The sequence below is a fragment of the Fringilla coelebs genome (assembly GCF_963513975.1).
Source record: "Fringilla coelebs genome assembly, chromosome: 1".
NCBI lineage: Eukaryota > Metazoa > Chordata > Aves > Passeriformes > Fringillidae > Fringilla > Fringilla coelebs.
In genome coordinates, this window is record NC_140028.1 from 62,772,076 (window position 1) to 62,787,307 (window position 15,232).

The following is a 15,232-nucleotide window of genomic DNA, read 5'->3' on the forward strand; positions in this document are numbered from 1 at the left end:
AAATGGAACTGGGTAAATCAGACTGAAGCCACACAAAACTGAATTTATAATATATTAGAAATTAGAATTATCAGTGATGCAAAGAAAAGCTTGAATATAATCAGCTTGTGACGCTGCCTTAAGAAAGTATAAAGCACCTTTGCTACAAGGAGATGGGTCTTGAAGAAGTCTCAATCTCCTGAACACTCCCAACAAGCAAGGAGAAGCTTCTCATTTAAACACATCTCTAAATCCAGACACACACTCAGAAACTGTCCTGTGAAGGACCCTGCTTGAAAACAGGTTATCAGTGACAGCTGCTGCTAGTTCTAGTAACTTGTCACTAGATTACCTGCACCCTGCAGTCAGCCCCATCTTAAGAATCTTGCTAAAACCAAAACAGCAACCTCTTCAGAAACAGCAGAATACCCTCATAGGACTATTGTGAGACTTGTAATACTGCACTCACTTTGCTAGACTAGACTGAGTACAGAACAAACTTGGTATTCAAGAGGAAGTACTTTTACAGCTCTTATGAATGCAATGAGCCTGGAACTCCAGAGAAGAGCGTTTACTGGAATGGTATGTTTTAATTCTGGACTCCATTTTTACCCTCTTCCTCTGGCAGTACTTCCTGTACATTCAGAATTAAGTTCTTCTGGATTTATTTTTTAATTTCACAAAAGACAAGACAATTGAATTATTGCTTCAAAACCTGATGCAATTATTTTGTAGAGGGGGAAAAATGAGCTATGACAACCTGTTATAAACTATTTATATAACAGTGCTCACATGGCATTAAAAATTAGCACAAATCACTAATCCCAGAAATGAAGTCAGCTCTGAAGAAAGGATATCTGAAAGGCTTGTAATGTTGGAGTAGGAACTGGCAATTCTCATTTATATGTAGACTACATAGGGATCACCTTTTCATTAGAGATTCTTTTCATCCTGACCCAAAATAGAAACATGCTTCTACTTAATGCTGTCTCTGATCATTCGCAGTAAAATCATCTCCAGAAAGGAATAAAACTTCTGTTTCTTCCATAAAAAGACCGAGAGTTAACTACTTTAACAAGGCTGTCTTTTGTTCTCAGCCACTCAGGCTCTCAAAAACATTTTAATTATAGTCACACTATTTGAATTTAACCAGTAGAAATCCTGACTGACACACTGTGGCACCCCAAGTCAGACTGACAGGACAGCCTTCAGCCACGTACAGAAGCATGGCCACTCTGGGATCAATCCAATCACTACACAGAGAACAACAAAAACAACGTAATTCTCTGAACTTACTTCTAAGAGCATGAATCCTTTCTTTCACACAACATATTCCAGCCACCTGTGGCTTTATGATCTATGCAATTAAATAGTCACATCCTAATTTGACTGGGAACTCTTCCACCTCATTCAGCACCTGGGAACAATGTTATTCAACAAGGATAATCTCACAGTACTGTGAAGTGCTTACATTTTAAAGTGAAGGCTGCTTTGGAAAAGCTCTGCTACCTATTTTCTCCATAATGGTGACCAAATTACAAACCAGCACATAATCAAAGTGCAAAAATTATCTATCCTCCACTTTCTGGAGCCCAACACTCTGCCTGACACTAGAAGTGCAACTCAACTGAAACAGATTGAAAGCACTGTTCAAATCTTCAGGACAGCTGCAGGAACTATAGCCCAGAAGACAAAATTTCTCATTCTGCCTATGGTGAAAAAGGGGAGCATGATTTTTTCAGCAGTTGGGATTTTCCAGTTACAGCAGCTGACAGCTCAGCCTAAGCAAGTTCACCACACTTCTCTAACATCTTTGCACTGCTCTTTGTTGAAACTTACTGTTCTTAATCTTCATTTCTCCATTTGCTTAAAAGAACAGCAATTTGAAGCAGTTGAAAAGATAGCTGAATCATGTGCAAATATTTAGGAAGCTGCCAGAAATCAGATTCTGCATTTGCTTCAGTTCTGTGGAACAGACAAGGCAGCAATGCTACCCTCACTAGGAAGCGTGAAGACCCTGACCAGCAAGTGCAGTCCACCCCATGTACCAAATGAGGCAGCTATTCCATGTGTGCATGTAAGCTGACCTCAGCATACTTGCACTTAGGAAAAGAATGATGATTTACTACACACACATACATAGCTGACAACTGCTGAGAAAAAAACCCCTGAGTATAAGACACTGTCATAACATATTTCTGCTAAGGAAATCAATAGGAAAGGTTTAATACAAATAAACTGCAAATGTAATTTATTAATTTAGGCACAAACTAGAAGAAAATGTATTTACAAACAGCAATGTATGCATCCCCAAGGGAAGTTTACCTTTACCTTTAAAATAACGATTACATATGTAGTACTTGCTTCCAAACACTTCTTTTGGGTTAGCAATGACCCTTTGCAGCCAACAGATTTCTAATCAGTAAGGACAAAGATGATGTAGCTAGCTCCATAATGCAATTCTGATTTGGTTACTCTGGTCTATAAACAGGCAACAGTCTTCTTGGGTACAGTACCCCATTTTGCAACCTCATGTTTAAAAAATAAGAAATTCAAACTTTTATTCACCTTGTCGTGCTTAAGCTGCACTTACCTCTCTTTTAAGTTCATTCATGCACTGGCACATTTTTAAAATGGCTACTTCCAAGTCTTCCATGAGATCCTTTGTCTTTTGGTTTTGCTACAAACCAAAGAAAGAAACCAACAAGACATTACACAAAAAATCCAGCAAACCCCACCTTGACATCACATGTCATTAGCTCAAGAAGCTTTAGAAGACAGTCTTTTCTTTCTACAGGAAATGCTTTCACTTTTGAAGCCTGTGTATATTCCACTAGAAAAATTCTTTTATAGAAACATTTATCACCAAATTAAATCTAAAACCCATTGTGAGGCAATTTGATTGACTGCTTGTGTTCAACAAGAATTTATTTCTAAACCTCACTGAACTTTTTTTAGGAAAAGGGTTTCCTTGACATCTGCCAGAAATTGTTTACCTGACCATCTTTAAGTAAATCAAGCGTTTAAGGCATTTTGTTTAATATAAACACCCTTTTAAATATAAAGTGGTACCTAAAAACATTATACCAAATGTTTTATATTGAAGTATAAGATTGGTTCTTAAGAACATTCACCTTGCAATGAAACTGTTGAGCTGAAATTAAATATCCACCTCAGTGAGCTGTTATTATTTTACCTGCTACTGTGGCTTTAGTTACAACTAGGCTGGGTTATTTATTAATGAAAATTCTTAATGCATAAGCACACACGTGCAAGTCCAAGTATTTTCACAGATCATATATATGCATAATCTTGAACTAGGCTCTCATTTCTATCTCTTGAAACGTAGCCTGTAAGTTATTTAGAGGTGACTATTTTCCACCAGTAACAGAGCTAAGAAACAACCATGTTTCCTGGTTTTGGCTGGGATAGAATTAACTTTCTTTATAAAACTGGCATGCTGCTGCCTCAGATTTGTGATAAAGGCAGTGCTGACAACACAGTGTTGGTTATTGCTGAGCAGTGTTTGCACAGCTGCCTACCAGGGCTAACAACCAACACCAAGCTGAACACAGGTTTAGCTTCTATAGTTAAAGGGAGTCCATGCAATTGATATTCTGTATGTGTCTTGTTTGTCATAACAATATTCTGTATTATCAGTAAGATTTATATGCCCTTCAAACTACACTACTGCATTAAAAACACCTGACAGCAGCACCTGATTCAAAGAGGAAAAAAAGGAACAAAAACACTTTCTCATAAGAAATACACTCAGTTAAGTAAATATCCTATACCAGGACACATCTGCCTTATTTCAGAGTGTTGATAAGACTTTGTGCTACACATATTCCCAGGAGCAAGACTGAAAGCAAGTCAGCATCAAAATCAGATGCTGCCTTTTCCATCTCTGCTTTTGCTTCCCCTTTTGCAAGTATCTTCTATCATTTTCAAGGAACAAGTAAGACAAATGGTAGAGGCAGGCTTAACATTATTCTTTTCTAAAAGCTACCATCATTTAAATAATGTAAAAAAGGACAAACAAAAACAGCCTTAATGTTTCTCTTCTTTCTCCATAATATTACAAACCAGGCAATTTTTTACAATGTTTCCCTTTCCAATATTTTAACTGTTTCTGTTGAAAACAGGACAGAAAACTGTGGTCACAGCTATGGGATCAAGACAATTGAAATCTCTCAACTACTCTACCAAAAGACTTCACTGTTAAAAACTATGCAGTGATACTTCTGTTCACTGCCTTGTTTCCACTCACATCTTCATTAAAATTAGTTTACTGCCAACAGTAGCCTAATTTAGCCATCAAAGAATCAATGAAGCAATACCACTGGGGTAGGGGGAGGACAGAACATATGGAAACTGCAAAAACACAGAACAAACTGTGGCTTCCTTGATCAGCTCCCACTGTGAGGAATACACCCAGTTCTCTCTTCCTGGACCAGAAGAAAGACTGCATTCAAAATTTCTTTTCAAAGTAGAGATGAAAAGATTTACTTTGCTAAAAAGCTCTTACAGCTTGCATCCACACTGAAACCAGCTGCTCTAGTTCCATTTTAGCTTGTTTAGACAGCTCCAAGATGTGCTCTCTGTGCTCATGACTGGTATAGGCAGAGTCTGTGAAGTCTTCTGTATGTTCCAGGATAACTTCCAGCATTGTTGAAAGGTTCTCTTTTGAGAGAAAATAAAGATTCTCACGGAGACCTTCAACCTTATTCTGAAAAAGAAGCACAGAATTTCCTTGAGAATTTATGTGATATAGTTGTGACGCAAATGCAGAAAGCAGATCTATCATTTTACATTTTATTTTTCTCCCTAATGCTTTTTTAAATTACTCCCTTATATTCAAAGAAATCCAACGATTCGCTTGTATCCAAGCCTGCAGTTTGGCATGTTTCTTAAAAGTGATAATACAATCAGCAGTTTACTAGCCCCTTATCAAGAACAGTAGCATCTATATAATTGTATTCCTTATCAGGAATAACAGCAAATACATCACTGTTCTACTGCTGTCAATAAAAAGTTTCTAAGTTCAGGAAGTTTCAGGAATTAAATATATGTCCCAATTTTGTTTGATCCTTCCCCATCCATGTAATCCATTTTGAGTAGTTTTCTAAAAATGTGTATGGAGCAAATTTAATACTTTGGAGCACTCTCAAAAGATTTTAGTGGAAATTCAAAGAGGGGAAATGGATAAACAAATAAATGGAATCAAAGTGACACACTCATAAGCAGTAAGCCATGGTTGCTCATTAACTGTTCTTAATGGAGTATGAAATTCAGAAAAGCCTTTATGAGGAAAAAAGTCCATTGAGCTACAGGATACAGTTTCAATTCAGAAAATTTCTTTTAAATGACAGTTCGCTCTTTTAAATGTTTGTATGAATCTTTTTGTATGCAGTTTTAAAAACATTAACACTTAAAAAGCAAGAATTCTCAAACAACAACTATTTTAATGAAGCCTGAACAGATCCTGATACTTCAGTTTATTCACTGTCAGTGCATCATCTCTACAATACATTACAGTTCTGAATGCATACTGATTCAGAAGGAGAGGTGTGTTTTGGCAATGACAATTAAATTATTGTAACCTCTTGACAGATTCTTTAACATTTTGGGACAGTTATTTAAGTTAACACCTCTGAAGAGAGGCAGCTCCATGATCTCAAATCTAAAACCAATTTTTTTCCCCCAAAATCCTACTTAAGAGGTACTTTATTGGCTGTAGAAAACAATATTATTTCTACTCTTACCTTGAATTCTTTGATGCCAGAATATATGCTGATGGGGGCCATTTCATTTTCTCCATTTGGTCTAGAGTCAGTTACAATTTCTATCACCTGTTCCAAAGCTAGTCTCATCCGATGAAAAACTCCATCTTTGTTAATACGGGCAGATTCACAGTCTGGATGCCTCAGACAAGTCTTTTTAAAGAAAGCAGAGTAACTATTATGAAAGAGTACACATGCAGTATGAAATGAATTCTTCCTGCTAAGGCAAGTCTAAAAAATTATTTTAGAATATGGAATTCTTTCTGTTAAATTGCTGTTAAGTCGAATTCACACCATTACTCAGAATATAAAGATTTTCTTTCCTCATTCTTTACACTTATACCCTTCTTTAGCATGAAATCTGAAGTGGGGGAGTGAGAGAGGAGAATCAGGTCTCCGGGCAGATGCCATGATTTGTGACTTAGCCGAGTTGTGTAAGGGTGCACAAACTCACTCACCTTTGAAGCAGTCAGAAGCATCATAGTACACTTCTCAAGAACAGCTCTAGATGCTGCCATTCTAGCCTTTTTCTTCTCATCCTTCAAATCCTGAACACCAAAAGAAAAAAAAAAAAGACCCAAATATTATACAGTATCTATAATATTAACTTGTGAGACTGGAAAAGGAACTCTTGCAGGTGAATGGGTTGTGACAAAGCTTTCTCATTTCTGACAACTGCTATTTTCAGCCTAATTCATGATGTAGAACTTACTTTTTAGACAGACTTCAATTTATGCATTTATTCTTGGCTCTATTCAACTCAGATTTCAAAGAAGGAAGATCTCCAAGATACAGAGCATGTTATGTAAACTGTTGCTAATTTTGATACCTTTATCACAAGGCATTATTCATAAAACAGAAAAATGAGGTGAAAAGAATAGCTGACAAGAAGTCTTTTCTGAAATTGAGGGGAGGTAAGGCAGAAACAGAGAACACCTGGCTTTCATTATACTGCAGTGGAGGAAATGTAAACTAAATCTTTTCTCTACTTCAGTGTTATATTTGATACATACCAGTAATAAAAAAAAGGCTTAACAGTCTGAAAAATCAATTCCTTGGTATGTCTCTGCTCTGAGTACAGAAACTTATCAAGAACTTAACAGGGAAAGATGGATACACCTGCAAAACTGAACTATACCCCCAGAAAAGTTCATCAAAATACAAGAATTTAGACTCCAAACCAGGACATGGGGAAAGAGGGCAAGACATGAATCCCTCAACATGCAAGAGGGTCTAACAAGGGGAAGAACTTAAGAAAGCTACAACTGCAATCTTCTAATTGCTCACAAAGACAGCTGAGTGCTATCTGAGTGTCAAACAGGCAACTGAATGGAACTGGCTGAAGCTTTACAGGATGTAATTAATCCTAATATACCCTAGATAAACAAAAACACCCAGATAAATCACAGCAGCAGCCCGTTGTGACATTTTAATAATGTCTGTATTTAGCAACTACAGAAAATCTTTAAGATCAAAATCACATTAAAAACCAAACCAATAAAACAACAAAACAAGAAAACAGTTGATTTCTGAAATTCTGACGTTACACTCTGATAAATCTGATGGCAGTCAAGAATTTATGGCACACTTAAAAATCTTGTGAGGGAATGGTTCCTCCCCATAAAACCAGTAGTGCCACATAGCAGTCTACACGCTGTAAACTGAGCACATCAAGAAAGCCTTGATACAATTGAAAAAGTGGTAATGTAACACTCTTGCCAAAAGAGTCAAGTAGGCAAGGAGGGGAGAGCAGAAGGCCACTTAACACTGAAAATTCAACATAGCTGAAAAGTGACTATGACTTCCTAATAATGCATGTTTCCCTTTCAAAGGAACAACTGCTTCAGGGAAAAAATACTTCAGGAAAAAAAAGAGTTCACTTCTCAGCAGGTATTTCCTTCAAGTAGCTTTCCCAGTAATGGTTCTTTGACAGCAAGCATGCACACATCAACAGTAAGAGGAAACACATGATGTCGGCCAATTTGTTTATACAAGCTGAATTCTGAATTTTGCTGGGTATTAGGGACTCTATACCAAACCCTGGTTTAGCTCTGAACAGAGGATTGGATTATCAAGGGAAAGCAACTAGAGCTCACAGCAGAAGTTTTAAGCCTCAGCAAACCCTTAAATTTACATGGAAGTAGTGAGGAAAAAAGCTTCCAGAATGAATGAAAGGCTTTGAAAGAGTAGCAGCCTGTGAGAACTAAAACTCACTGCCCTAACATAAGAAGGTTTCAACCTAAACCTAGAAAAATATTTCTGAAGAATAGTATTAAAAAACCAAACTCTAACAAGCTACCAAGCAGATGTTATTAGAATCCCTTTGGAATTTTTTAAGATAATGAAGTCCTTCCACTACATGAAAACGTCAAATAACAACAAACTCTCTACCAGAGTAATGAGCCTGAAAAGTTAGAGCCAAAAGAAAGTGACTGAAGCCAAAAGACAATGAAAATAACACACACCCAGGCTTCTGGAAGATATGCAGGGCAAACAATGCAGCCATATTTCTCAGGCTGAGCTTTAAAATCAAAAGACTTGTTCTGGGTAGAGCAAGGAGAGGGCAGGTTCCAGAGACAGGACACCAGCAACTGTTTTGTTTTCTTTTATCATCCCAGAAGAACCCATACCTTTCTGATAACAAGATGAAGATGATATTGTGCAACATCTCTTACAACTTCTTCCTAATACTTACATTTTGCCGATCTCCAGTTAAATGGGCAAACTCCACCATTTCATTTCCAAACTGGCTGAATATCTGTACAAACTCCTGGAAACTACTGACTTTTTCTAGTTGTTCCATTGTTGCAAGAACCTGCAAGATAAGGGAAAATGCTGAAGATTATCAAGATGCCAAACAAAAAACATTATCATCGAACTAGGAGTACTATTATTTACAGACACTCCTAAGACGTGTAATTTAAAATGTATATATTTTGTCACAATTTAAGCATTAATAACTCAACAGCCAGAAATCAAATGTAAGTTAATTGTCATGCTTCATTCAAAGTGCCCTCAAAAAACATTTTCCTTACTCCTCACAATATGAAGAGTAACAGTATTAATGGGTTCAGCTTCCAGATTCAGGAAAAAATGTGGTTTTAAATTTAATATGACAGTAGCAAGTGCAGATGATACCCCTGTGTTGTAACTCTGCATTTCAGATGCCTAACTTTTAAAGTCTAAAATCACAGTTATACAGACATGTTTCGGTGGCTCTGTATATTAAAAAAAAAAAAGCAACAGAAATCGACAAAACTGTACAAAAAAATTAGAAATAAATGAATACATAGTTTTGTACTTTCCATAACAACCTACTCTAACTCTGGGGATTTCTATCAGGTGCATATAAAACAAAGAGCTAAATAAACCTAAGTTGTACCAAATTCTTATTCAAGATACATAAAAGCATGTAAAATCAGCATTTTTTTAAACGTTCCAAAAGACTATCATAGAGCTTATAAATTACTGATTACTGAAGGTATCCTGTGAAGTCACTACATTATGGATTATAACAGAAATTAACATCTGCATTTTTCAGGTTAGACATATACTTGCTAATCTCAAAGTGATCTTTCAAATCCACTAAACTTCTTTAGAAGAGAAAACACTCAAAGCAGTTCTGCATTGTCTTTCAGACTGGAAATAAAACACCACATGAAAATTTAACAGACTCTACTTGAAAGGGAAAAACCTCAACTGATTTTTCCTTTTCTATGCCAAAAGTATCTTCCCACAACTGCAAAAACTGTACACACCTGATTATGACAAACTCCCCCTTCCCTGCAACCCTGGCAAACTCTCCTAGAAGCACCCATTTGTTTGTGGCAGAGCAGCCACTCAATCTCAGCTGTAACCTAAGTAAAGCAAATGTCCCACTACGACTGCTGTGGAATTCACAGAGCTTGATCAAGCAATATTAGACTGCAGCAATCTGTCTGAGTACATTTTGTTGGGCAACCAGTGCCATAAAGGCTGCAGAAAGGAGTTTTCCTGACTGGGCTGTTGATATCTGAGAAAGGCTGGAGTACAAAGGACTTGGAAGGAAAATGTATAAAGATGTGAAAATAGCGGTATGAGAGTGGAAGAAGGAGAGAACAACAGGACTGGGAAAGTGAGCATGTAGAAAAGTAAATGTGGATAAAAGAGAAAAACATACAAGCTAAGGTCCAACGTTCTCTTCTAAGAATAGATAAAAAGAAATATTAATGATGCTCAACCATTTTAGGTTTAATCAAATGTATTACTTTATGAGTCTGACCTTGGTTGCAGACCTCTGTTACAGTTTTCTGTGTTTCTCTCATGGCAAATTTCTAGTCAAATAAAAACTACAGTGAAAGCACGTGCATTTCCATTACATTAAATAATTCTAGACATCCCAGGCAGAGCTGACTTCCAAAAAAACTGTATAAACAGCTCTAAATTTGTCTAAAACTTATTCAAGATGCTGATACAATGCAAAATACCTGTGATGTCTTCATAATTTTTAGTTTTAAAGCTTTTTCAACACGAAACATGCAGATGGTAATGAAGACATACATCTATTAATTAAAAGGTTAAAAAAAAATTTAAAAAATCCCACGGCTTTAAGCTCTTGTTAACATCTAAATTAGCACTAGGTATTGCACAGCTACTGCTGCAGGATGAATGTCGCCTTGCAAACAGCAGTCATAGGATGACATCACTTCAGGGCACATCCATATTTTGATCCAAAATGAACAATGCAGCAACTCCCCCACTATCTGTCACTTCCCTGCTTATTGTTCTGGCTCTCCTAACCTGACTGGTGACAGTGAATGGAGCAAAACCTTAAGTTCACCGATGCAGTGACTAAGTCTGTTGGACAATGAAACTGATTTTGTAAGGTAGGAAAGATGTGGGCAGGTATGGAAGAAAATGTATGCAATCCAAGAATACAAGGACAGCACAGATGGTACAGAGAATGTGGAAGCAGGAACAGGATCACCACTGGGGATCTGGGGATCATCAGCCAGAGGCTGAATTCTGGAACAGATCACCATTCTGGAAGATCTCAAACACTTCATTTGTCTGAGGGATTGGATGCCTCACCACTCATCTGTTCTTCTATCCTTTGCCCTTGACTGACTCTTTATTCACATGAGGAAGACAATGACAATGGGGAAAAAAAGGTGTTCAGAAAGAGGCAGGGGAGAAAAAAAAAAAAAAAAGAGGCAACATAAGTTTAACATTGGGCATTCAGTCTCTAGGATAAAAATGGAGCTGAGATCTTCTGGAACAGTGATGCACTTTAAGAAGCCAGAATCTTCTCCAGTTGGCAGTACTGATGATCCTCTTCCTACCTTTCTATCCTCTTTGCCATATTATACTACACAGTCTCAGAGAATTTGTGTGCACTTCTTAAATCCCTGCCCGTATTATCCCTCTACCACAAAGTCATCTACAGCAAAAACCTCTTTGCTATCCATCATAGCAGTGCCTCTTCACAGCAGTGTCTCTACACACATTTCAGGAGTGTACTTAGAATAACAATTAGGGCATATATTAATATTAGGCCAGTATAAAACGCCAGTTATTTAATCTGGTTCTGGAGACATCAATTGCTCTACTGGTATCACAGACAAAAGCAGACTTTCCCAGATGTGCACTATGCACAGAAAGGAGAATGCAGTAAATGCAGGAGATCCCAAAGACCAGCTGTGTCCTGGCGGGCATCAGGGAGCTGGGTAAGGGAGGGGATCCCCCCACTCTGCTCTACACTGGGGTAGCCTCATCTCCAGTGCTGGGGGTAGGTTTGGGTGCCAAAATATAAGAGGAATATTAAGCCATTAGAGAGTGTCCAAAGGAGGGCTATGAAGATGGTGAAGGGCCTTGAGGGGATGCCCATATGAGGAGCAGCTGAGGTCACTTGTTCTGTTCAGAAGAGGAGACTGAGGGGAGACCTCTTTGCAGTTATAACTTACTTGTGAGGGTAAGAGGAGCACTAGGCACTGATCTCTTCTGTGACAGGACCAGCGACAGGACTTGAGGGAATGGCCTGATGTTTTATCTGATTGGATATCAGGAAAAGGTTCTTCACCCAGAGAGTGGTTGGGCACTGGAACAGGATCCCCAGGGAAGGGTCACAGCACCAGGCCTGACAAGAAGCATTTGGCCAGTGCTCTTGGGCACATGGTGTTACTCTTGGGGTGTCCCGTGCAAGGCCAGGAAGTTGGACTTGGGCCCCTTCAACTCAGGATATTTTACGATTCTGTGCCTATGGCAGTCAGAGTCAGATACACTTACTCTGGACTATGAGATTGCCTGAAATGCTTTCAAAATTAAATGCTGCATCTATGATTACTATATTCACATTGATATGTATATACCAATATTTTCATATATATATATATATATTTAAAATTACCAGAAACCTAGCCTGCTCCTGAAAGGATATATCCCTCCTTATCCTTCCATGATACGTGCATTTGCATAGTTGCTCCATAGCCTAAACTGACACTTTTGGAAAGGTAAATTAATTAGGATTACTGCATGGCTGCAGATGACAGCAGAAAAGCAGCAAAAGGTATTAAATGCACCATTCTGGTTGTCAGTGCAAAAAAAAGACCAATGCTGCAAGGAACTTCAGCAAATTGATATTGATAACACTGCAGCCAACTGAATCAACTGCTGGGAGAAGAAATGAGCACAAAGACAGCAGATCAGTGCTGACAAGTCTGAAGCCAGAGAGAAGCAGGTAATTTCACTGGTTTTGAATCCTGGTCTGAACTAAGTGCCTTGGATCTAGGTGCTGCAAAATAGAGTCCAGTGGGTCTGAAAAGTAAACCGGGACAAAGGAACAGTGACATCATAAGGAGTCAGAAGTGGAAAGAGGGGCACTGCTCTGGATTGCAAGCTCAAAATTAATGGAAACCCCCAGGCCTTATCAAGTTCTCATTTTTCAAACATAGGATTTTTCTATTTTTGTTTTAGCACATTGTGAAGAAAAAAATGGAAGAATATCCACAGGCAAGACAGTGAAGTCTGCACTGCATAAAACAGATTATATTTGAGGTTAAATGGGCCTTCACAGATTATTTAAATCAACTAAGTAGTTTCATCCTAAGTTTCAAGACCTAAGTTAAACTGCACAAAAACCTTTTAATCTGTAAATCTCACTTCAGTGGCACAGACATTTATGTGCATTCCTCATAGCTTTTTGCCTAGATCCCATAATGCCCTCCTTGTCTTGATCCTGACAGTACAAACATCCTGTCATTAGCAAATAGAAGATTTATTGACCATTTTACCAACACACACTTTTCACCTCACAGCAAATTTAAAGTTAAATAAGCAGTAACACAGCATTTTCTCTGACATAATAAGTGAATAAAGCAATGTGGGTGACATGAAATGCAGAATCAAAACTTGTTATTTTAATCCTACTGACTTAGAGCCATCCCCTTTCAGATACCTGGTAAGTAAACAAGTATGTGCAAGACATTCATTTTTATCTCTTTACTTTATAATTCCTCTAGAGAGGCAATGACAATACCACATTTGCCATCAATTTTTTGCACTGACTATAGGTATCAGTAAAACAGAACAGAAAAGAAGCTACAATACCTTGTTCCTGGAAGTTATAATTTGCTTAATAACAATTCTGTCTGCTAACACCAACACCTTTGTGACAGAAGAAAGCAACAACCTTGCAGCTTTCACCACACCCGTTTTGTCCGTAAAGATTGTTATGTGGCTATCAGATTCTGGATGATCCAAGCTTGCCACATCTGTAAGCTGTGCAATTGTTTCACCTAGAAGGAAAAAAAAAAAATAAAGTGACTTTCCATACTTAGAAGAAAGATACTGGGCTATTAAGCATCCTTAACTTTTACATTTGAGGGATAAGAAAATTTCAGAGCTATCTACAACTCTTTTTATTTCACTTTACTACCTTCGACTGACTGCTGGTGGCACCCTCTCCATATTTAAATGTGGATTACTTACTATTCACTACTACCTTATTCTTCCATCTGTAACATACACTAATTTCCTTACAGTAATCTACAGCTATTTGAGGGGAGAGTGATGGGCAGAATTAGGGAGTGTGGAGGGAGAAAACATTCATGGGAGGTATTTTTCTGATTTTAATAGCCAAAGTCACACCAGTATCCACACTTGCAGCATCAATCCTCTGAAAGAGTGGGAAGCAGAAAGGAAGAAAGAACTATAAACTCCCCTCTGCTTTCCAAATTTCAATTAGCATTCCCATAATTTATGGGTTTCCTATTCCTGTAGAAGTCTCCAGGCATGAATAATTAAGAGACTCCAAACAGTAACTTTACAACTTAGAGGACTGAAGCATTAAAGTGAGAGTACTGCACTTCACATTCAAAGGAGGGCCACTAAACAGAGCACTGTCACAGATAGGAGAGGAAAAAAAAGGCAAAGAAGCACTGATTTTTGGTTCATCACCAGCTTTTTATTCAACTTGGATTTTGTTAAATAGATAGCTTAAAAGGCTTAATTAACCACATTTATTTTTTTATGCAGGTAAAAACTCTACATCCACTGCAGCTAATGGATTTTCTTATCTGAGAAAGAAACACAGACCATATAAAATTGGATCTTCTGGAGTACCTCTAGATAGTAGTGCAATACAGGAGAGACAGAGCAATTTGTTAGTCTGTAACCAGAGAAGAGAAAGGCCGCTGGGAGACAGCTCAGGCAAACTCTGAGACATGATTTTTGTTAGCATGCAAGACCAGATGATCAACCTACAGCCAACCTATGGATTGTCCTTACAGATAAAATCTAGGAGATTTGATCAAATTCCCTATGACTCGACTTCAAAACCTCAATGAAGATAATTCACCTAAGCAGGCAAAATACTCCAAAAGCCTGATAAAGCTTTGAAGAACCTGCATTATTCTGGTACTCCAGAAATACCATGTACTATAGAACAAGGAAGGCCTGACAGTCCTTCAAACCACAGAGCTCCACATTTCATAGTGTCTCTCTTCTCTGATAATTGTAATCCCTTGGGTTCTTAAGCTGCCTAAATAATATTGCATTATGGAAAGAAACTTTCAGTACATTTGCTGGGACCAGGCCAAGTCACAGAATGCATGCTCCAAATAATCAGTCACCCCTGTGAGACAGGGAGTTCCACAGCTGAAGGCCCTGGAAAGGGACAGAAGCAAGAGGACTTATAAAAGTACAGCTGCAGCTCAAAGAGTGAGGGGTAGCCAGAGGCACTCCCAGCGAAGCTGTAGGACAAGTCTCCAGTCAGATCATTTGACAGTAAAACACATTGGCCATTGTCTTCTCCACAGACCAATTCATTTCACTATGTACTAGTCTCTACATTTTTACCTTTGTCAGCAAATTAACCTATTTCTGAGACCTCACAATATCTGTGACAACATAAAATGCTGTAGAATCACACAGAGAACAATTAAAACAGATGCAAAGTTCTTCTGGCAGCCAAGAAAGGTTGGATGCACATCATA

General features: G+C 38.0%; 1 protein-coding gene across 1 annotated transcript in view; it reads right to left on the bottom strand.

The window, feature by feature from the left end:
* CTNNAL1 (catenin alpha like 1) overlaps positions 1 to 15,232 on the bottom strand; it is a gene marked incomplete at its 3' end in the record, with an annotated part of 56,276 nt that overhangs the window by 15,363 nt on the left and 25,681 nt on the right. The window contains exons 3-8 of the mRNA XM_084211914.1: positions 13,347 to 13,534; positions 8,458 to 8,577; positions 6,221 to 6,310; positions 5,745 to 5,915; positions 4,508 to 4,708; positions 2,573 to 2,659 (exon numbers count right to left, since the gene is read on the bottom strand). Of these exons, the coding sequence (XP_084068040.1) occupies positions 2,573 to 2,659; positions 4,508 to 4,708; positions 5,745 to 5,915; positions 6,221 to 6,310; positions 8,458 to 8,577; positions 13,347 to 13,534 (857 nt within the window). The remainder of the gene's footprint in view (positions 1 to 2,572; positions 2,660 to 4,507; positions 4,709 to 5,744; positions 5,916 to 6,220; positions 6,311 to 8,457; positions 8,578 to 13,346; positions 13,535 to 15,232) is intronic.